The 22,875-nt window shown below is 38.3% G+C and overlaps 1 protein-coding gene across 2 annotated transcripts in view; it reads right to left on the reverse strand.

Moving 5' to 3' along the window:
* Window positions 1-4,245: 4,245 nt before the first annotated feature.
* Window positions 4,246-22,875, reverse strand: part of CARS1 (cysteinyl-tRNA synthetase 1) — a 33,232-nt gene continuing 14,602 nt past the window's right edge. For both annotated transcript variants that reach the window (XM_084208551.1, XM_084208552.1), the window contains 13 exons: window positions 22,376-22,488; window positions 21,743-21,871; window positions 21,413-21,542; window positions 20,965-21,068; window positions 19,857-19,954; window positions 18,209-18,398; window positions 17,614-17,682; window positions 13,987-14,068; window positions 10,042-10,122; window positions 9,497-9,564; window positions 8,081-8,140; window positions 6,760-6,843; window positions 4,246-5,665 (listed from right to left, as the gene is read on the reverse strand). In XM_084208551.1, the coding sequence (XP_084064677.1) occupies window positions 5,531-5,665; window positions 6,760-6,843; window positions 8,081-8,140; window positions 9,497-9,564; window positions 10,042-10,122; window positions 13,987-14,068; window positions 17,614-17,682; window positions 18,209-18,398; window positions 19,857-19,954; window positions 20,965-21,068; window positions 21,413-21,542; window positions 21,743-21,871; window positions 22,376-22,488 (1,343 nt within the window). In that variant the 3' untranslated portion in view covers window positions 4,246-5,530. The remainder of the gene's footprint in view (window positions 5,666-6,759; window positions 6,844-8,080; window positions 8,141-9,496; window positions 9,565-10,041; window positions 10,123-13,986; window positions 14,069-17,613; window positions 17,683-18,208; window positions 18,399-19,856; window positions 19,955-20,964; window positions 21,069-21,412; window positions 21,543-21,742; window positions 21,872-22,375; window positions 22,489-22,875) is intronic.

The raw sequence follows: 22,875 nt of genomic DNA on the forward strand, positions 1-22,875 counted from the left end.
CGATTGGCCCCGGCGGCGCCGCGGCCGCCACGCCGCACGCGGGCCATGTTGACTGTTCGGCGGTGCGGCGCTCGGCCAATCAGAGCGCGCGGGCGGGGGGCGCGCGGGGCCGCGGGCGCGCGCGAGGCGAGCGCGTGATGCGGGGCGGGGCGGGGCCGAAGGGGACGGCGCGTGCCCGCGCCCTTAAAGTGACAGCAGCACCCCTTTCCTCCTCGGCTCCTACCGCGAAAAGTTATCCCAGTAAGCCGCGGGAACCTCCTGGGCGGTGTGTGCCGGCCCCTGCTGTCCCTGCAGCAGTATCAGCCCCGCAGCAGAACCGGGGCCTGTGACCCTGAGGCGGTAGGCCTGTCCCAAGCACCCCCAACGGTGTCACCCTATCGGCCCTTAGCTGTCATCAGAAACCCTCAGCTCATTCTTCTGCCCCTGGGCAGAATTAGAGCAACTCCACAACCTCAGCTCTCCGACCCGTCCTCAGAAGGACACAGCCATGACAACATTCCAGTTGGGCGGGCTATCCACCACGTCAGCAATGACAGGAGATCCCTGCGTGTCTCAGGAACTGCCATTTGTCATTAAGATGATCCATGGTGGGAGAGGATCCAGGCAGTTTCTGAGGCACCGTGCCTGGCACGGTGCTGCCTTACTGCTCCTCCGCAGCAAAGGTGGTCGTGGCAGTGCCTGTCTTAGGCTTGGACACAATTCCCCGGTAGAGCAAGCCAGGAAAAGCCCACCATCAGCCCACATTCTGTGGGCATGGCAGTCGGAAAGCACTGGGCATTTTCAGCACCAGGAGCCACTTGCAGAGTTTTAGTCATCTTTCACTCAATTGGAAAAAAACTCTAATCCTTTTCTCCTGTCAGGGATCTCCTAAGAGGTTTTCTCCAGGGCTGCAGCTTGGATTTCTCTAACTAGAGTTTGGAAGCAATGAGACCAATATTTTATAACTAGTCAATATATTAATGTTGAATTACATAATTTACAGTAGGAATTTAAGTTACAGGAATAACCAAGGAATCTTTAATTAGATACCAATACTGTAATTAAAAAATGAGATAATTTTGAAAGAATGTTACAGCCAGTTGCACAAACAAGCAGATTTGGTGGGCCAGAGGACATGTTCAGTGGAATATTCCCCTTCTTTACATTGCTTCCAGCTCCCTTTCCCTGTTTTCTCTAAACAAGTCCTTTTTCTAGCATCAGCGGGTTAACAGCCTCCTTGTATTTCCAGCAATCCTTAATTTTGGGACAACCTTATTCATGGCAGGGACTTTTTTAAGGTCACATATGCATTCATGGTAGTGACTATGCTTGATTCTCAGTGTTCCAAAGAAGAGCATAATGAACTCTGGGAGAAGGGCTTATCTGAAAGTATTCCTACTCCACACTTCTGTGCTTGCTGCTGGCTCACAGCTATCAAGTATTCTTTTAAGATTTTTCTGTCAATCTCCATTTTTTTTAAAGCCGCTCAGGTGCTGAGTACAACCTCCAAAACTTTGTCTCCTGCAAAGATGCAAGACAGGTGTGAGACCTAGCTGCACCTTTCTGTGCTTGTATATCAAGGCAGACACACATTTCAATTACCTTACACTTCTGGATTTAATGCCTGTCTCCAAAGGCATTAAATCTCCCATGACCCATGAGGGATTTTTGCTGACTGCTGTCTAACCTCTTGTAGCACAGTGCTAGACTCCATGACTGTGGATAAAGCACAATCTGTGGAGTCATCTTGCTGTCAGGTGCTGCTCCCCTGCAGGGAACTGCAAAGGGATATCTGCTGAATCACCCTGGCTCGATTTAAGCACCCAGCCTCACATGCAAGAGCTTGGAGAACCAAGGAGGGAAGGGATTGTGCCAGAGCTGCCAAGCAGATGCACTTGACACTGGAGAGCAAGCTTAGGCTGAGTAAGTGGCATTAAAACTGTCTGTGTCTTCTTCCCTTGGTCGGGTATTAATGGAAACTGCTCTCACTGAGTGAGATGCCAGACATTCACAGCCTCATCTGAGATATGAGATTTCCTCTGTCAATGACTTTTCCTGCAGGGGAGGAAGAAGTTTGATCATTGCTAAGCACAGCCTTGGCACTAAATAGCTGATGTGCTTCTTAATTAATGTGTTCTGTCTCAAGGCATGTTAAGTACTATGCATGTGGTACATATAGAAATTGCCTTGTGAAATCAGAGTGGAGTAAAATTCCTTCCCATATTTGTGTGGTAGAAGTTGTGTAATGAAGAGGCAGCTAAAGTTGGTCCAACAACTACCACCAGCTGAGAATGCTTCAACTTACCTTCAACTTATTTTTCTACATTTTAAGCTATGCACTGTATGTGACAGCAAATTGCTTATTTGCTCACTTAAATTGTACCAGAGCCTCTGTGCAACAGAAGACAGCAAATAAAAATGTTGTTATAAACAGGTCAAAGAGAGTGTCATAAACAAAATCAGCACTCACCAGTTGAAAGTCGTTGAAAAGACTGGTGGCATCAAGCTCACACTGAACAATTCACAGGTTTTTCTACCAGTATCTGAGCAAACTGAGTGATGGGAGGAATTTGTTCTCCTGAGTGGAGTAGTATTCACATTTGACGTTAATGGGAATTTTCACATCAGAAAGGCTGAAAGGCACACTCTGAGCAAGAGACAAACAAAATTTGCTGCTGCCAAGTTTGGGCTTCAGCCAAGGGTGCAATTTAAAACAGAAACACCACTCTTTTATCTTCCCTTGCCATCTCTGAATAAATTCTTTGATAAGTGGGAAAAGAAAAGCTCCATGTTGTCTGAGCAAGATGAGGTCTCTGTTCCAGAAAATTTAAATATTTTAAAATGCTAAGATTTTGCTCTGAGGATTTTAATAATTTTTCATAATTTTCATAATGCTTCAAAAATCAGACTGGCTGCCCTGAGAGTGTGCATGCATATATGACTTTAAAAAAAAAAAAGCACACACAAAAAACCCACTTTCCCCTCCAAAAAAACCACCAAAAAATTAAAATACTGTGTAGCTTATCCTCTTCCTTCTTCTGGCTGAGTGAGACAGATGACTAAGACACTGCAGACCATTGCTGTTGCATTCCCATCTCCTGCTTGCCAGGTCTCTCTCACAAAGCAAGTGCAGTGGAATCCATTTAAGTGCCACCTTGAGGGATTGCCAGGGAATAGGCATTGTCTGTGCAATTCAGTAATCCCACAGATCAATTGGCACGCCCACACTGAGAAAGCCATCTAAAGCAGTGTGCATCCAAGCCTGGCTGCAGCGTTCTTTGTTTGCCACCAAGTTTTCCTTCAGCAGGATTTTATGCATACTGAATTTAAAAAAACGTACCAAGGGAGGGAGGGAGGAAGCAGTGTGTGCATGTGGGAAGCATACAGAAAGACTGGAAAATAACCTTTGGAAAATGTGAATCTGAAATGCTCCCAAGATCCCTGCAAGGAGAGTTGTCCCAGAAACAAAAGGAAGCATTTAGGAAAGAAAAAGGGCATTTAAAAAACCCCCATTCTTTTACACTGATATAGTAATGAAATCGGATTAGGTTCAACTAAAACCGAGGAGGAAGAGAAAAATCAAAATGTGGGGCACAAGCCAGGATTTTATCATGGAGATGTCATAAACTACAGTCCAGGACAGCCATGGATCAACAGCATTTTCTCCAAAGTTAAATACTAACTCACTTTAAGTAAGTGCTAATTCAGATCACAGAAAATAATTTCCGTATTCAAATTCCTGGCACTATTTGACATTAAGTTGCAACTTCAGAAGCAGCATAGGCATGTCCCTTCCTTTCAAAAAATGTCCTGAGTGCACATGCATCTTCAGGGAGCATGCTGGGAAGAAAATGATGAGCTGATAATGCCAAAGGAATTTGGGATCTAAAATGCTACAAAAAATGTAATTGAACCTTTTTTTTTTCCCATACCAAAGGATGGAGAAGTTGCCCTAATGGCCATGGCTAGCTGCTTAAAGTATCATTGTGCAGTTTAAACATGCATTTATGAAACTGATTAAAAATTAGCAGAATACTCAAATATTGAATGCAAAATTAATTAAATTAGTAATAGCAAGCTAAAGGAAAAGCTCTGTGAACCACATTTCAAAAAGATGGTTCTGGAATAAAAATAAGCTTAATAGTTTCCCCACTACACAAAGTTCACATACAAGTATTTCACAACAGATTTTATTTTCTGCACACAAGATGCATCTGCTTTACTGACCTTAACATTATGTATGTTTTCAAAGGCAAATACAGACAAATTAGAAAAAAAACCTACTAGAGCCTTCTGTTACTCCAAATAATGTGTTCATTTCTCAGAAGGAGGAATATAAATATAAAAATATCAAGGAAAAGCAAAGATGTTTTAAGTCTTATTTAAGAAAAGGAACATAGCTTGATCACTATAGCATGAACCTAGGAGTTGAGAAAACAGAGGTGTCACAGCATGACTTTCTGCAAGTCACCTTGAGAATACTGAATGAATATAGTTCTGCAAATCAGACACTTGGCTGTTCCATGCAGCTGCAAAGTAGGTGAGATATTTTTTAGGATTTCATGAATTTTAGTTCATTTAGTAGCTTCTGCCAGTGAAATGCATTGTTAGGCAATGAAGAACTCTCCCTGCAGTATAGTGTGACCATACTACATCAGAAAGGCTTTTATCTCAGGGTTAAATCATCATGTTAAGTATCAGGGTTAAATATCAGTCTTGACTACAGGGCAATGTCTAGCTGTATTCCCCAATTGCAAATCAATCCACAAACTGTATATCAGTAGGAAACCCTCTGTTAATTCCCCATGGCTCTGAACTGGTAATTAGGTACTGAGTACTTTGGGTAATCAGGTACTTTGGCAGGGCTCCTGTTTCCTTGAAGGGATAGCTCTAAGAACACATCACCTCTGCCATCAGCCCTTCATGTCTTTCCCACCTGTTTGTTCAATGCAGGTGCATTGCCTTGTACTTACCCACTTGACTGCAATTGCAGGTTGATGATCTGCTCCCTTTTTCAACAAAGGGACTGTTAACTTCTACTATGCAAAGTGTTCTGGGTATATTTATGAGAGTTTTTAATAACAGCAGCTAGAATAAGTATCATAGTGGAACTACCCACTTTTCCTGCTTATGTAAAGATATTAAAGTCATCTGGAAAATACTGTTCTTACTGTGGGGCAAATTACTCAGCTCCCTTTTAGCAATAAATTTTTCTGACTGTAACATGGGGTATTTAGATAGAGATCAGCATGCAGGACAAATGAACCAAAGCCTGAACAGCTAGAATGAACAAGAATCCTTATGTGCAATTGCTGACTGATCAGCACCTTCACAAACAGAACTGGCAACCACATTTGCTATCATTAAGAAGAAACTTTTTTTTTAATGATGGATTTTTATTACATTTCCAGATGACATTATTAACCCACGTAAACAGGAATTTTACTTTGCACATAATAGAAAGTGTAAACAGAAATTTGAGCATCAGTATATGCTCACTTCTTCAATGGGAACGCAGCACTCGCCTTCTAAATAAAAAGTCCTGTTGTTTTCAATTTGCACTTCCATTCTGAACCATTTGTAGATACTCCTTGTGTAGCTTTTCTTGGGTTTCATAAAGTTTCTTTAGCTTCTTAATTTGTCCTTTGCTAAGTTCTTTGCCTTCTGTATCATGGGTGGGAAATCCCTGAAATATATTAAAAGAAAAAAGTGTTTAAGGTAAGTTCTTGGACTGCTTTTGTTCTCTATGGAATCATGTTTTAATAAGATAGGGCGATAATGTCATAATGACAGGCTGTCAGGAAGGGGTGTATCTTGGCTAATTTTAGTCACCTAGAACTTTGACAGCTAACTTTGACTATTTCTGAATGTTCCTTTCCTAGCAAAACAAGAGGCATAAGGGTGTATTTATCTTCTGTCTTGAACCATGTAAGGGAAGCTTAGACTACTAACTTCTAGATGGTTTTAGTTAAGAGAATAATGACTAATTCCTGAACAGATGGTTAAAATAATCTTTTAATCATACTGGCAGATTGAATTCAAGGCTTCAAGAAAAAGCGGTAAGATATTTATATTCTCGATGGAGAAAGTATTATCAGCATTTTTATGTACATTCTCCTTGGTTTGCAGGGGTATTTTCCAGTATTTAACCTCTCCATTCTGACTTGTCCCAGAACTTCAATTTGTGTAGGTGAAGAGGACAGGAAGAAGCGGGATCAATGACCCAAATCAAGTAGAAGTGAAGAAATAGTGTTTTATGTTTTCCAAGTAACCATTTCATCCCCAAGGAGAGCAATCATGAGCAAAGTTATGCATACATCCCCTTCAGAGAGCCTTTGCTAGGAGAGAGCAAAACACTGGGCACAAGGGAACAGGAAACACAGGACCTCTCCAAAAATATCAGTTCTGGCAGAGTTGGGGAGTTTGTACTTGCAAATGAATACCTTGCCTTGCACCAGAGTAATAAATCCGTGAATGAACATCACATTCCTACACACAATATATATTTTGCTTTGCAGTAAGGGGAGCCAAAGGAAATGTACAATCAATGTACAAAGGAGTGTAGAAGGAAAATACCCTTGAAATGATGGCTAACAGAGACCTTGCTCCCCAGTACACAATAAAATTCATATATCACCTTTTCCTTCTCTCTTTCCCTCCTCTTGCTACATTAATAGCACTGCCCTGGAGGTTTGGAACAAGATTGCTGTAAACATATACAAATAAGTATGCACAACTGGGGGAGGAAAAGTTGTCCCTATATGAAGAGAAATCTCTTACATTTTCATCAAACATGGAATATTTGTCAAGTTCCAATTTAAACATTTCATGTGGTGGAATCTTCATTTTTTCCAGTTTTGCTGCCTGTAATATAAAACATGCATATAAAACATCACAGTTAATTACTGACAACCTGTCACATATGTAAAAGGAAAAGTATATTATAATTTCAAAATCAAGGAGCATCCAATTTATAATTGTTTATTATGTGAAAAGAAACTTGAAATGAGGAACAACTCAGTAAGTCTTAGCTGTGCTTGTCTGGAGGAAAAACTGTTTTAAACCTGTAGAGAACCACTTTATAAAACAGATGCATCGCAGAAACTCAAAATAATTTGCTTATATACTCCAAAAACTACATCTGATTCTTGCTAACTTGGTTCTTTAGTCAACAAAAAGTGAATAGTTGCTATCATAAAGCATATTCAGCAATTAACTCACTGCAAAGGGGAACCACCTTTATCAAGTTTCTTGCTGACAAGCTAAGGTTTTAATGCAGGTCACAGAAGAATCAGATGCAGTAACTGCACTGAAAACAAACTGAACTCTCCCTTATCTGTCAACAAGCACATCTCAGAATCTTTTCCATGTAATTTTTGCCCTATGCAAGGGAATCACCTTTTTTGAAAAAATGAAAAAAGATACTTGGAATTTGTGCATGATAAATGCTATTTATCTTGTTTTATCTTTGTATGTGGTGCTCTGAAAAAGTTTTCTTCCTCTTTTAACACAGGAGTGTATTTCCTGTAATGTTTAAGTCATCAGCATGGCAAACAATATTTTTTCTTAGGAGTTCATCTCCTCTGTCTACTCCCCATCCAAAGCCCAAAACCTTTGAGCTATCTGAATTTCAACCACAGAGATAAAACATTTCTCTGCTCAATCGTAAGGAACTGGGGATTTCTTACAGAAAAAAAGCAAAAAAAAAAGGGAGAAAAATAAACCCTTTCACATATACCTATGATATTAGAAAGGAAATCAAATAATAAACGACACAAGCAAAATCTTCTCTAACACTAACAAGCATGTAAGATACTACTTTGTCAATGAGGTAATACTGTTATAGACTGAAATTTAAGTGCAACAAGTTCTTCTCTAAAAGGTTTTTGCAGGCTTTAGTTGTGTTTTCAAACATGGCTTGTCTATCACAATTGAATTTCCAAGCCTGAACTGCAAGCCAAAGGCATTCTGAGCAGGAAACTGTAAACAAAAAAACAAAATGGAGATCTGGTCAAGACCGGGCAGAGAGCCTGTGTTCTAATGGTCTTTCCTGCATGTGACTACTGCTGCCTACACTTTCCTTCAAAATGAGGTTACTTACTTCCTGCTGTTGTTTTTTCCTGGCTGCTTCTTCTTTCTTCCTTTTTTTCTCTTCTTCTATCTGTGAGAGGCAGTGTTGGTGAGTAAAAGGCAATGCACTATTCCATTTGGTTGTTTTCTACAAACCTCAGCCAGCTCCCCTGGATATCTAATTACAGACAGAACTGGCAGCATGACCTGCAGCAAACTCACCATGCCTTATAATTAGGATTGTCTGATACTTCCCACTGTATGACTTTGATTTCATTTGCTTTTATTCACAGTTAAACCGGTTCTAACTGTTCAGAATGCATTTTGCATGCAAAATGGATACCTATAATAGAATACCTAAAATATATTGTCCTATCATTTTAGGGGGAAAACTATTTTGCAAATGACTTTTTAAAAAGACTGTATTTCAATGATATTTTAAGCTCTTGCCTCAAACTGAGAAGATATCACAGTTCCTCAAGCAGCAGTTGTATCACTTGATGTTCCTAAGGAAACAACTATCCAAATTTAGCCAACTTGCTAAAAATCCCATCTTGCACTTGCCTGGGAGAGACCTGTCAGTTCTCTAAGGGTTCTGCCAGAACTGAACATAATGCTGTTTCCAGGGAAAAGGGACTCTGGCTGCAGCTCCTACCCAGCAGCTATAAACAAACTGCCTTCAAATGTCACTCTGATGAAAACATCTGGAATTGACTAAAATGACTTCTCCCTTTTCTAAAAAACATCAACATGGAAGATGAAATGTTGGAAAGTCTTTTAAACATTTCTAGTCACGATAGAATTTTATTATTTGGTAAAATTGAAGACGGACATATGAAGTGTTACTTTTAAATATTACAAAGACAAATATTAATGCTAGAAAGTGCCAAAAGCAGGGGGATCTGTACAGACCTTGTGCATGTGAATTCAAATTCATAAGCTTTATAGAGTAACATGAATTCTTGCCCCCACATCCTGAATATCTCACTAATCCATACTATATTAATTCAAATTTAGCCAGTACATTTTTTCCTCACATATCAGATGAATATAGACCAGTTCTATGGAAAATGTTGACTTCATTTGTACAAACAAAAGAAGTCTGAATTAGCTTCTCATTGCAATTGTTCTTCCAGAGAGGTAAGAGAGTTTGAATGCAATACTGAATATCCCAAAGTTACATGAAGAACTTAAAACATAGTAAAATAAAAAAATCTTCGAGGTATTCACTAGGTCCCAAACAAAGTTTTTAAGAAGCTGTTTTTAAAAATTCTTTTTTTCCAAACACACTTAAATTTTTTGTATCAATTCTCTTATGTTATCTTCCTTGTTGCTAGTTTGCTATGATTTTGCTTATGAATTATCAAATTATCAAAGAAATGTAAAAATATCCATAGCTTAGCCATTACTTTAAATTTTTAAAATATAGGATGCTTAAAATAATTACCTTTTTCTTTTCTTCTCTTTCTTTCAATAATGTGTCCTTATCCACTAATTTAACCACGGTTGGAAGTCCTAAAGAAGCAAAAAGAGATGGATTAATTTCTTGATTAGCCAAAGATAAATGTATTCACCCTGTGATAATTGTTTTATTTTTGCATGCTAAATGCAAATACAACTCAGTGGCTAATCAAAAGTGACTAAGAAATTACAAAAGGTGAAAAATATTGCAATGTATTTTTTTTTTCTGTACATGTATTCCAATATACAGTTCTTTAATATATATTCACATATATACACACCATTATATATGATACCTATTGTGTGCCATTATATATAGTATATATGAAATATATACACACACATACATACATACATATTTATATTTTTAATATATATATTTATATTTATATATGTGGCGCACATATGATATGCCATAGCTCTGCAATACTTGAGTTTACTGAATTATTCTAAATTTGTTTTCCCACTTCTTAGGAAAACATCAGGATTATAAAAACAGCTCCTACAAAGTTTCAAGAGATAACTGGGTACCTTCATGATCTTCAAATCGAACTCCAAGTTCAGGCAGGACATCATCCCGAAGAGCATCACTCAACTGCAGCACTTCAATTACTACAGAACATGAAAAATACTTTTAGTGAAGGAAGATTTGGCCAAAGTATAGCTTTGTACAGCTACATAGTTACTTTAATGCCATTAAGAAATTGCCACTCTCACACAGAGAGAGGAAGGTCTTTTCTTTTAAAGTGATAACTAAGTCCTGCCTTGTTTCAGCCACACAGAGAAGCAGCATGTTTCTTTGCAAGGACTTGAAAATCTTAATTGTCTTCCAAGATACCCTCACTGTCCCTGAAGGGGAACAGAAAGAAAATCCAAGGCAATTCAGAAATGATGCCACAATTCTGCCAGGGTATGGTGGAAGGAGATATGACTCAGGAAGATCCTAATGGTTACTATAGGATGTGCAATAAGAAAGGTTAAAAACCTAATTTTAGAAAATCACAAATTAACATATCCTGTGCTAAATCTAACAGTGCCCTTTGAAGGACTATGATTTTGCTGATGTGTCAGAGGAACTGTAATCCCAACACGCTCTTTTTATTTCAAGTAATCTATTTACAGCAGAACAGAGAATTTTGGTTTGGCATTCTGCACAGTGACCAGGACATCATGGCTAATATTTTTTTTCCCCTTGCAAACTTACCAAAGAGCCTTTGATGACAGCAAAGAGTTAAGAACTTAAAATAGCATATATTTCAGCTAAATCTTAAGGGGAAAACAAATCTTCATACAAGATAATTTTTTGGATAAGAAATTGTATCATTTGAGAAGAGCAGAATAGTTAAGAGGGCCTAAATTCATCAAAGAGACATGCTGCTGTTGTGAATTCGGTGGCATTGTTCATAGGTAGTCTGGTATTTGGGAGGAACACTTAGGAAGTATAACAAGACAGGTACTTGGGTTAGATGTGCTTATAATGAACAGGTGTTCTACCTTTCAGCAATTCTTAGCTGGTTAAACCCAAGAAGGACTCAGGGTCTCAAAGTTATTATTTCAGGCAGTGGAAGCTTCCATCCAGGCAGCTTCCTTAACACTGCACATTCTGGTAGATACAAGTACCATCCCTGACCCTTCATCTCTTCCACAGCTCTCAGAGAGCTGCAAGTGAACAGCGCTGACTATCCTAAAACCATAAGAAGGAACACCCTGTTTCAGTGCATGGCTGTGCTCTGTGGCTCTCTTTGCCCAGGAAACCACTGCAGTGTACAGAACCTCTTCTGTCTGTTGTAAACGGAGTCGTTGTTTCTCCTGATCCACAGCAATTACACACAGTGAACCACAGTCATGTTTGATGCAACTCTAAATCAGCCATTAAGATAAACCAGGGATCAGATTCCCTCACTGGATGTTGATACTAAAAGGTGTTGGCCCTGTCAAGACCGTATCAGAAACACCTACTGTTTATTCACCAAAACAACATCTGCACAGTTACAGATGTTCACTTATCCAAGATCATGAATAACTGAAACCTGAAGAAGAAGAAATCCATCAAGGAGAAATGTATAATGAAACATATACATTTTTGAGAGGACACATGCTCTAAGCAATCCTGTCAGGCAGAGGAGTCAACATCATGCTTCTTAAGGCTGAGATGTGCTTGTTCTTTGCATGTGGCACCTCCAGAGCAAGTATGTTTAGGACTGGGTAGGGGGTTGTTTGTGGGCTGCCTCAGGACATAAGGAAGCTCTAACTGAGAACAGTGACCAGGAAACCAGTGGGACAAATGACTTATCACCAGTGCCCACCAACACCCCAGCAGATGGACATTCTTTGGGCCTGTGACTATTCCCCAGACCTCTTCACATCTTCACATTTTCTGTGAATTTCAAGCCAAAGAGCATCAGATGTGAGACAGATGCTGACATGTTGTGAATCAGAACACTGTGATGGGAAGGAAAAAGAGGAGCTTGAAAAGCATCTAGAGAATGCTGGATTGTAAAGACTGGCAGCAAAAGACAAGGGCAGGAAATGCTACAATGAGAGCTTGTCCCAGCTCTGGTCAACTTCGTACATAGCTGAAAGAGGGCAGAAGGTACAGAGGACACAGTGAGAATTATTAAGTCCACATTTGAATGCTACCCATTCTGAATGATGGTAACATTTTTGCAGAGTAAATGTATTTTGATTATTACTAAAAACCATAGCTTTAAAAATGGCTATTCTGTGAAATGTTTTGTTGATACATTTTGAAAGTACATGTGTGTGAATGGGAAAATCTGTAATACTCTGCAGGTTTTACAGAGCCACATGCTTTTTATTTAACTTCTGAGAATACTTAAAGCAATACTGATTGTTTTAACTAATATCTAACACAACCCTGCCAGCAACAGGCTATCATGGGCAAACTCCCTTTGCCTACAGCCATACAGAGGCAATATCCCCAGCCACTAATCACAACAACTTTTACAGTAATTTAATGCTTCCTGCAAGCAAGAATTTAATGGGTAAAGGGAAAGAAATCTGTAGTATGTCAGTGCAGGTCCTGCCAACCACCACTCAGCTTCCATATATCAAATAGTTTAAAAGAAAGGTGCCTCCCTGGTCAAATTGCAGAGTGCTCCACATACCCCACCCAAGCAGCCACTAGATCCAGTTTGATTCTCACTGTCCAGTGTATGTCAGGCAAAAAATCACTGCCTTCCAAGTAGGAAATTCAAGTGCCAGTAAGCACTTGAGCCAAGTGTGTTCGAAAAATGATCCCTGTGATATTTAAACCTTACCACTGCTAAAAGCAACTATCAATTTAGCTCAACCATCATAAAGCAAGGGGGAAAAAAAGCTTCATATAAAGACGTATGTTAAATACCAAAAGACTAAAGCTCACATTTTTGGCTGAGGATATACACACAAACCTCTTGAATTAATTCAAGTTGCAGAAAATATTTACTATGGGAACTTATTACTAAGCCTGTTTCTCAGCATCAATTAGGCCCATAAGAGTTTGACAGTAATAACAGAGTAGTTACATTAGCAAATACAGTTTTCTTCTTTTAATGGAAACTTATCAGCTTTGGAAGAACTCCAAACAGTAGCAGAATGAGAGTCCAGAGTCTTTTCCAGCTGAATAGGTTACCAGACACCACAAGTAATTTTATATTGCTGTGTAATATATGGGTTACTTGTATGTTTTATGTATAAAAAAATGACCTGTTTTGCCTTCAAGTACAAATCCCAGTGTCAAAGTTTTAAGAAAACAAGAATAAAATACATGTTGAAGACATGCAAAATTCCACAAGGAGCAGCAGAAAACAGCAAGAGCTCCTCCATTAGGAAATATCAGTAAAATTAAAAATGCTTAATGGAACAACCTTTTTAACACTCTATAGTTCTATTGCCAACACACACAACATGATCAAAGCTTTTCAGAGGGATTAAAAAAGGCAGCTGAAACTTCTAGCAAACTCCCAGATGAATTCTCCAAAGAGAACACTCAATTACCATCAGGGGAGCTACAATTCCAACTATTCTAACAAATAATAGTGAACATCTTGGGCTATTTAAATGCAGACACTATTATTGTGTAGCAATCTATTCTTTTAAGAAAATGCAAGCCCCCCAGGGAAGAGATCATAGGTACTTTCATGAAAGAAGGGAGCACCCCAACCTAGAAAAACAGCAGCTACACCTCATCATTCCAGAACTTTTAGATTCTTTAGGATATGAAAATTAGTTTAGCAGCCTAAAAAGATTCCCAAATTAAAGAGACAGGCAGCAGAGATGCAAAAATTCAAAGCAGCTCTGATTTAAAGATGCCTTACTTTTATTCTCTAAGCAAGGAGAGACTATCAGCTGCCTCACACCCACACCTCCAGCCTCTCCCCCTGTTTGGTTCCTAAGACCTCCAAGTCTCATGTGCAGGAAAAAGTACAGGAAAGTACAGAAAAGTCTCATGTGCAGGAAAAAGTGAACGCTCACCTTTCTTCTCTCTGGCGATTTGTCGCACTCCTTCTCTGAACTCAGAAAGAACTTGCAGGTATGGCATCACTGTAGACTCAATCTGCAGGATCAATATTTCCACAGTTAGCTAATCATCATTTAGATATAAGACATGTCCCTACCCACTTCATATTTATGTGCCGTTGGATGTAACTTGACCCTCAGGGCAGATCAGTATGAATAAAAATTGTCATTGCTCTATTGATGTCAAAGGATAGATAAAAATTTGCGTTAGCTGTCAATTTTTTGTGCAGATAAAATCAGCTTGTCAAGTTCAGCCTCTCCATTCCTTTTTCACCTCCTTTCAGTTAGATCCATCACCTCCACAGGGTTATGCCACAATCCAGCTAACTATAATGTAGTGCAGGGATAAAAAACAGCCCTCAGATGAATTTGCTCCTTCATGTACTGTGTTGTCTTAGGCCCAGCTGTTTATCAGATATCAATACCATGTCAAATACATATTAGGACCAATTTTCATTAGAACCCAGATCTGTACCTGAGATTTTAGCTTATGCTAATTGCATAGACTGTGTAATTCTCTATATTCCTCATACAACTCCCTCTCCCACAAAAAGTGGGGAAAGATAACTGTTGAATTATTTCAGGTGTAAGTAAACACTAGGCACTAAATCTCAGAGAAAACATCCTGAAAGTCTGGTCTCAATGGCAGTGAATAGCAGCAGCAAGCAGTTAGTGAACAGCAGCAAAAACAACTACAGATCAGCTACAAAAACAACTTCAGATCAGTGTCTGTCAACACTTCTCTGGAATCCCAAGAGGAAAAGTCAGGCCCTTGGGGGGAAAGCCTAAATTAAAAGTTTAATTACTTTGGAGGGTGGGGAAGAGAAAAAAAAAATTCAAACTTTTGTCTCCTCTACAATTTCCACACATCTTTCCTGTCTGTTTAATCTCCATGACAAATTTCTGTGCAATTAAGGGACAAGACAGTCTGTAATACTGTAAAAGCATCCCTATGAAAAGAACCAAGGAGTTCTGTTAAAACCTTTTATAAATGTGAACACTGCAATCAGCTTCATAATCAGATCCAGTGGTGACAAGTCTGGCCCAAGGAACAGACTGGAAAGTGAGGAACAGTCACATCTCCATTTCCCCACTGGAAATACATCTTCATGGAAATAAAGTGGTATGGGGAAAGCAGGCACTGTCACTACTTTATCAGTCTTTCAAGATGAAAGATTTTTATTTCCACAACAGCTAACTTGAGAGAAATGCTGAATTCACTTGGAAAATGAAATGATGGAACTGAGGTTTTCTGACTTCAAATCTCTTATATCTACTTTTCAAATAAATGGTAATTAAGCAAGTTTTTCTTTTAGCACTTTTGAATTGGATTATGCCTTTTTTGGAGATATTGACTCAATTGGTTCTTTCATCTCTAATTTAAACAAGGGAACAACTGGCCTGACCCACAGCCTTCTATAATTAATGAGAAGTTTTTGAACTTTAGAAGTTCACCTCCTTTAACTTATGCTAAGATAAATAAGAATTTGCATGGAGGACTGAAATACAGTACAATATTTAATAAAACAGCCAAAATATTTGTGATATTATGTGTTTTTATATTGTAATACTTAACACTAGTAATGATCTGGGTGATAAAAAAAAAGCTTCTTCAGTGTAAGAGATGTTAGCACAAGATTCTTCTGACAACTGTGCTAACAAAATGTGGAATGTGTAAAACTTTCTTCAGAAAGGATGTTTAATGTTTGTTTTTTTGTATCCTTTCAAGCCTAATCAACAAGAAGACAGACGTAATCCCTGAAGCAGACAGCAGCTAACTGCAAGTTCTAAGCGATGCCCAGGCATTAGAAAAACAAACTACTTGTTGGTAGAATTGCCTTGTTAAGGTTTAGGGCTGGACACGCTACAATGATCTCAGACCTTAGGGGAAGTTAACAAAACTTGGGCAGAAGGATGGACCACTGAGAGTGGACACAAAGAATGACAAAAGGAATTTACAGACCACAAGGACACTTGGCAGAACTCCCAAGATAAGGAAGAAACTCATAAAGCCAACTCAGCAACTGTGCTGAATCAGCCCCCACTGGGTAAAAGGTAATTTCAAACACCAGCTCAGGGACCAACAACTCAAAAGAACAGAAAGACTGAGCATGCAGACTAATTAGCATGGGAAGCAAGAAAATTATTAACCAAGAGAGGATAGAATACAAATTAATAAGAGAATTACATAACTTGTAGCCAATGAACACAAGTTGCTTTGTTTGCTAAAATGCATAAATAGTAAAAAGTTTTCACAGTTGGTGTGCTTCATTTGTGGAATACCACCGAGCACCCAGACCTGCACAACTCTGAAACAAACAAGCAACGTTGCTCTGGAGGGTGTAATTACTGGCTTGTTGCACATGGGTAACAAATCCAATTTTTGTGTACAACAAAATGTGTTAGCACAGGACTTTTTTTTTTTTTTTGCACAAGATTCTTTTCACTCTACTACCCTTGGCAGTCCTATTTTAAGAGTGAAAGGACTTAGCTTCAAGTTATCACCAATCCTTCCATAAAGCATATTTATTGGAAACACTGCCTGAAGTGTTAAATACAAATTTAATTTTCATTTTCCGTAAAAAGGTGTTTAAGTTCTACCTTTCTTCTGAAATTCAAAAAAATTCCGAGCTAAATTTAAAAATCCCTATTGATAGGCTTTGTAGGCAATACAGAACATCTTCCTTATTATATCATTAATGGAAATTTTCATAGCACACAAATGTAAGTATTTACATTGGCAATTATGGGATGAGTGTTCATTCCCATCCTTCCAACCACAAGCAAGCCTGCCAATTCCTTTGATGAATAAAAAGTTAAGCTTTTTTTTTTCACACCAGAAATGTTTCATTTACTCCTTCTAAGGAGTAATAAAAAGGTGCATGGTCACACCTTTAATGCAGAAAAATACGTGAAAAACAGCACTGATGCGTCCACAAGAGATTTTTGGCACAAAGTGTTGATAGCTTTCACATGGAGTTATTTCTCCTGCCTGCACCAGAAAATGTTCCAGGTATTCCAGAGCCCACCAGCACTTTCATCATGTACCTTTCAGGTATTTCCTGAAAAATTCTGCACCCAGAACTGCTGGGTGACTAAAGCAAAACAGCCTTTGAAAGCCACATAAAAACTGTGGCTGCAAATGAGATCAGAAGAAAAGATTGAAATGTGGATAAAACTCCAGCTGCCTCCAGGCTGGTTTCTGGTGTACCACAAAGAAGTTTAATCAGTATAATTACATTTTTGAAACTACTTAGCATACAAATACTTGTAATGAGTCTGTAGCATGTGCTGCCTGTAGTTCACATGTGGTTTAGGAAACAGACTCATCATTCAGAAGACAAGATAATTCTCCTTCTGGTTGCTATACAATTTGTCTGTCATTAAATCAAACAAACCTATAAAAAACACAGCTCTTGTAAAAGAAAAATCCTGCTTCCTAAGCCAATTAATTACATCAGATTCAAAAGCTAAAAGCAAAAAGAATGCAATTCAGCTACATATGAGTAATGCCATTACTTTAACCTAAGCTCTCAAAGGATACAGAGTAATTTTGTTTAGGGTATTTTGTCCTTCACTTACATTTATGTTTTGACTAGTGCCTCCAACAGGAAAACCAATTGCATCATCACTTTCTATAGCACCAAAAATCTGGTCAAGGAAAGAGAAAAGATTGTACACATCAATTCACAGGTATGTAAAAACTAAGCAAAATCACACATACTAGGCTTTCGAATAGCTCTCATTTAACCCAGAATTCACAACTCTATGAAGATGATGTTATGATTTGTAATTGATACATACAAATTGATGCTCTGATGATGATCTGTAATTGATACATACATACACCATACAAAGCATTGGCTTTTAGATTTAGCTTTAAAGATGTCAGATTTGTCATTCTGACTTCATATTTTTTCTACTGTCTAATTTCTCTTGAACGTATTAGGGACTCCCCACTATTCAACAAAACATTAACTGAAAACATAATGCAATATAGAGAACTCAGAATTGTTCCTGCTGCAGCACCTGCTGCAGTTTGGGTTGTTTTCGCTGGGGGAGGTGTGGAAGATGTCTAGTTTCCTGTAAGATTTAAACAAAGACTGTACAGATCCCTCCATACTTGAAAATATAACTGCACAGTGCAATAGCAACATTACTCCTTGCAATTACATACCTTTAGCATTTGAGTGAGATAGGAGCTGATGTTTTCTAAAAGAAGTCTGTTTGGCATCTGTCTGGAGGATTTCTTTGCAGCAATATAGGAGTTACTCTGGCTGACTAATGAGCGCATTTCTTCTAAGACCGAGCGGGTGTCAATATTGTCACACAGTGCTTCATGAATTGCTGCTTTCTTCTCATAAAAACTGAGACAAAAAAGATTCTTTTTAACTACTCATGCCAAAACCCCTGCAATGTACTCTGAAGAGTCTCTGTTAGAAGAGTAAGGGGACCTAAAAGTAAGATAACTTTTTCTGGTTGTAGTTTATATTTGAAAGAAAAACAGATGAGCAAGAAAAAAGGCATTATGATGCTGCTTTTTTACTGCTATGGACAAAGGCAGGCTGGGTAATCTAATTTGCAACAATTATCCAAACAATCAAACACATTTTTCAGCAACTGGCCTTTTCATGCAAATGGTTTTTTAAAGCAGTATAAGTTGCTTATTTACTATCTTCTTTTTATCACTTTTTTTTTTTTTTTGACAGTACTGCTCTCCTATCCCTGTGTACCAGCCAGGTTCTCTGTTTAGTATCTTTGCAGGAAGGAGTGTCAATTTGGAAGTCAACACAAAGTAAATTGTTAAGAAAATATTGTAAGTAGATAAAAGGAATAAATTCATGCAAACCTTTGTCATGTTAGTGACATGTTAGTAGGTATAATAAATAATACAACATATTAAGTACCATTTCATGACACAAAGGTTTTATGGTTTCAAACAATGTACTTTTTCCAAGAAAAAAGAAGTGGTAGAAGAAAGGAGACAAAACCAAATATCTGCAAAGCATCTCTTCTATTCCTCCCACTTCTTTATCCCTTCCTTTTGACCTCTCTATTACTTATTATCACCCACCTTTTTAAATAAAGGGGTTATCTCCACTAACCTCAAGTTAAAGATAAAATTTTCAGAGCATATCACTACACAGAAACATCTGCACTTAATCCTTCAATAGTAACAGTAGTGACCACAACAGTGAACCAAACTAGGAAACAATTTTAGCACTGCCATGTAAGATGCCTCTCTTTTAAATTTCAGACAAAAAGGAAGTCATTTAGGAAGATGTCTGCATTACAAATAATAATGGTAGTTTTGTTATAAAAGTCAGAAGACTGCAAAATTGGTATCACTGCCTCAACAACATATTTTCAAACACTGGCACTGATCTTTGACGGTTTTAGTCAGGTCATTTAACTTCTGTTTGCTGCAGATAGCTTACTATACTTTGAAATACGTAAAATACCGTTTTTCCAGTATAACATTTCCAGTTTGTAGACACTGTGAATTACTGGTCACTTCTCAGAGAGAAAACAAGATTTCACATAGTGAAGAAAATGACAGCTGTCAAACAAATAAGTTCTTTCCCTTCACAAACACGGCAATGAGGCATGCCAGTGTACTTAGCATAAACAAAAGGCAAATTAACAATTTCATCTATCCTTCATAAAGCTGCCCCAAGATTAAAATGATTGCTTGTGAAGAAATGGGATATTAAGTCAGAATGCTACAGACATATCACTATTCACATTGTAAGTGATATTGTAAGAAAAAAATAATCAAAGATGAAGCAACACAATTCAGAGATAAGTAGGAGTGCTCCACTCACTTTTTGTTCAGCTCTACTTCTTGATTTTCCCATTTCTGAAACTGGCCTGTCACATCAGTGGGAGCTCGAAGAATATCCTTCACATTCAAAAAAAACTCCTGTAAAAGAAGATTATAACTAGAAGTTGGTTTCAATTACACATAACCAATACTTACTATAAAAGGGGTCATTATTTCTTAATGAGACTCCTAAACTTTATGGGTTCAATGGTGTTTCAGCCAGGATATAATGATGTTTCTCAAGAACATAAAACCCAATAAAATAATTTTGCAACCCTCTGTCAATCACAGTTGGACTGCAATTAATTTTTATGTCTTGCTCTGTTATTACATACTACCCTATGATATTCTAACACCAAGCTGCTCACACAAAAAACCTTTTAAAAATGTTTAGGCAACAGGTCTTATGGCAGATTTTAAAGTGTGTTAGTGTGTTGCTAGAAATGGAAGCTGAAAAATTAAATGGCTTTATAGCAAGGATCTGTTTCAAATGGGCATCCAACTCAGAAAAAGTAATTTTAACCTAATCTGTAGCACAAACCAAACATTTTACATAAAAATCAGAACAGCTTCAGCTAGAGAGACCAAGATCAACAATCTCAAACTGCTGTACAGTGTCCGTGTGGGAAATGTGAGTTTAAATTATCACACCAAACTAACCAGGGGCAGGAACTGTGCCTAACCTCTCACACACCTGCAAGGCATAGAGGCAAAGGCTCAATGTTTGTGGTGAGGAGACAAAGTGGGAACAATATTCCTTCTTCTCCTTTGGCTACATTTGTGGAGAGCCTGACCTAGTAGAAATGTTAGTCTGTTGGACTGAGCTCTATAAGCAACTGAGAAACTGATCTTGTGTGTAAGTGCCAAGCTGCTCAGAGATGTCAAAACTTGGAGAGAGCACCCAGCTGCAGAGAAATATAGCAGTCTGTGGGATTTACAGGACTTGAGAGTTTGATGGTATCTAAATAAGCACTGTTCCATCCCACCAGATAAATTCAGAAAGCAAACCCAGTCTGGGCACATGGCCTACATATTCTTGGAGTTCTGCTCCTTGAAACATACATGGCAACAGAAAGATTAGAGAGCTGGAGAAGAAATGGAAAACTTACATTCATAAACTTCTCATACTGAATAGCTGACTCCATGGTATTACATGAATAATCCAGTGTATCCTTCCAAGAGTGCATGAGGAAAGCCAGCCGTAACTGCCGTGCTAGTAGGAGGTTTAAAATAAACAAGGAAAGATTTTATAAGCTGAAACACTTTCATGGACTCCAATACCGCAGTGGCTAAGAACATCATCTTTAAATTTCTTACTATCACTACATCTACCAAAAAACCAAAACCACTATCATCCATACTGATAAAAACCAACAAGGATGAGAAGAACAAGGAAGTAATTCAGAGTATCTTCACGTGTGTCTTTCTTCTTTGATAACTTTAGAACAGTCTAAAGTTATCAAAGAAGAAAGACACCTGAAGATATCCTGAATAAAAAAATTATCAGTCACCACTCAAAGTACATCAAAAACATTCCCATTCCAAAATAATTTTTACCTGTGTGTTTCTTCAGTGCATCTTTTATGGTAATGAAATTCTTCAAAGATTTGGACATTTTACAGCCAGCAATTGTTAAGTGACCGGTATGAAGAAAATACCGAACCCAGTGATCATTTTCGAAATATGCCTGCAGGAAAAAAAACAAAACCCAAAGACCCAACACTGTTTACATACATATAAAGTAGAAAAACTTTAGAGAATAAAATCCTGAGAATCAAAACTTGTGTTTACACCAAACACACATCAAGTTGAAAAACCTGAATTGTGTAAACTGCAGTCAAAGCAAAGCATGTTGCTCTCTCACTGCAGGAAGGTCAGTTTGTTCACCTCAGACTGGGCCAGTTCATTGTCATGGTGAGGAAATCGGAGATCAAAGCCTCCCCCGTGAATGTCCATCGACTCTCCTAGAATTGATCCACCCATGGCAGAACATTCAATGTGCCAACCTGGACGACCCTGTTAACAAAAAGGCATTACTTGGTTACAGTAACTGTCTTCCTCTCCTGCCCGTCTCATTCCCTCATGCTGTTACTAAGAGTAAAAAAGATTCTCAATCTCAGCTTCACAAAAGGAAACTGATTTAAAGATCCAGCCTGGCAATCCAGTCTGTAATGTTCTGATTATCTTGCTTACTGGTCTTTTGAAAGCTACACTAATGTCTTTGATCACAAGGAAAAAAAAAGGAGAAGGAATTTACTGCAGATAAAGCTTGTCCATTAACAGAGGACAAACAACAAATAACAGTCATGTTGAGCCTGCATGCAAATTTCTGTTTAAAACGTATTAGACTGATACACATTCTAGATTATTAAATGAACATTAACCACAGAATCTTGACTGAATACATAATCTCCACAATTTATACAGTGCTAATATGAGGGGAGGCAAAAAAACTTGTGTAACTGTGCTACTTAAGTAAGTGAAGAAAATCCAAATCCTGATTAGAATGTCCTTCCTTACCTTTCCCCATGGAGAGTCCCATGAGGGCTCTCCTGGCTTGGAGGACTTCCATAAAGCAAAATCATTTGGAGAACGCTTCTCACTTAAGCGATCAGCTGAGATGCTCAGGTCACCTTTCAAAAGAGAAAATGGAAATGTATACGTCTTATACCAGCATTACTGATTTTTGACATTGCTGTATCTCACATAAAGATAACCTTAAAAAAACCAAAAACAACAAAACCCCAAAACACAAACCCCCAAATCACTGAACCCTCATAAATCCTCATTATTAACCTTGATAATCCTTTGGGGTTTTGATTAATGTTTGGCTGACAAGTATCAGCTGCACTGGTTTCTAAGTTTTGATGAGATTCATCTACATTCTCTTACCAGGCACAACTCCAATACTGCAGTTATAGAAAAAGAAATACAGAAAGAAAAAAACCCATACTCAGAGACAAGTTAGAGGGATCTAAACTGAGGCTATGATTGTCTTAACCTGCACATACAATGTGACC

The sequence above is a fragment of the Fringilla coelebs genome (assembly GCF_963513975.1).
Source record: "Fringilla coelebs genome assembly, chromosome: 6".
In the NCBI taxonomy this organism is placed as follows: Eukaryota; Metazoa; Chordata; class Aves; order Passeriformes; family Fringillidae; genus Fringilla; species Fringilla coelebs.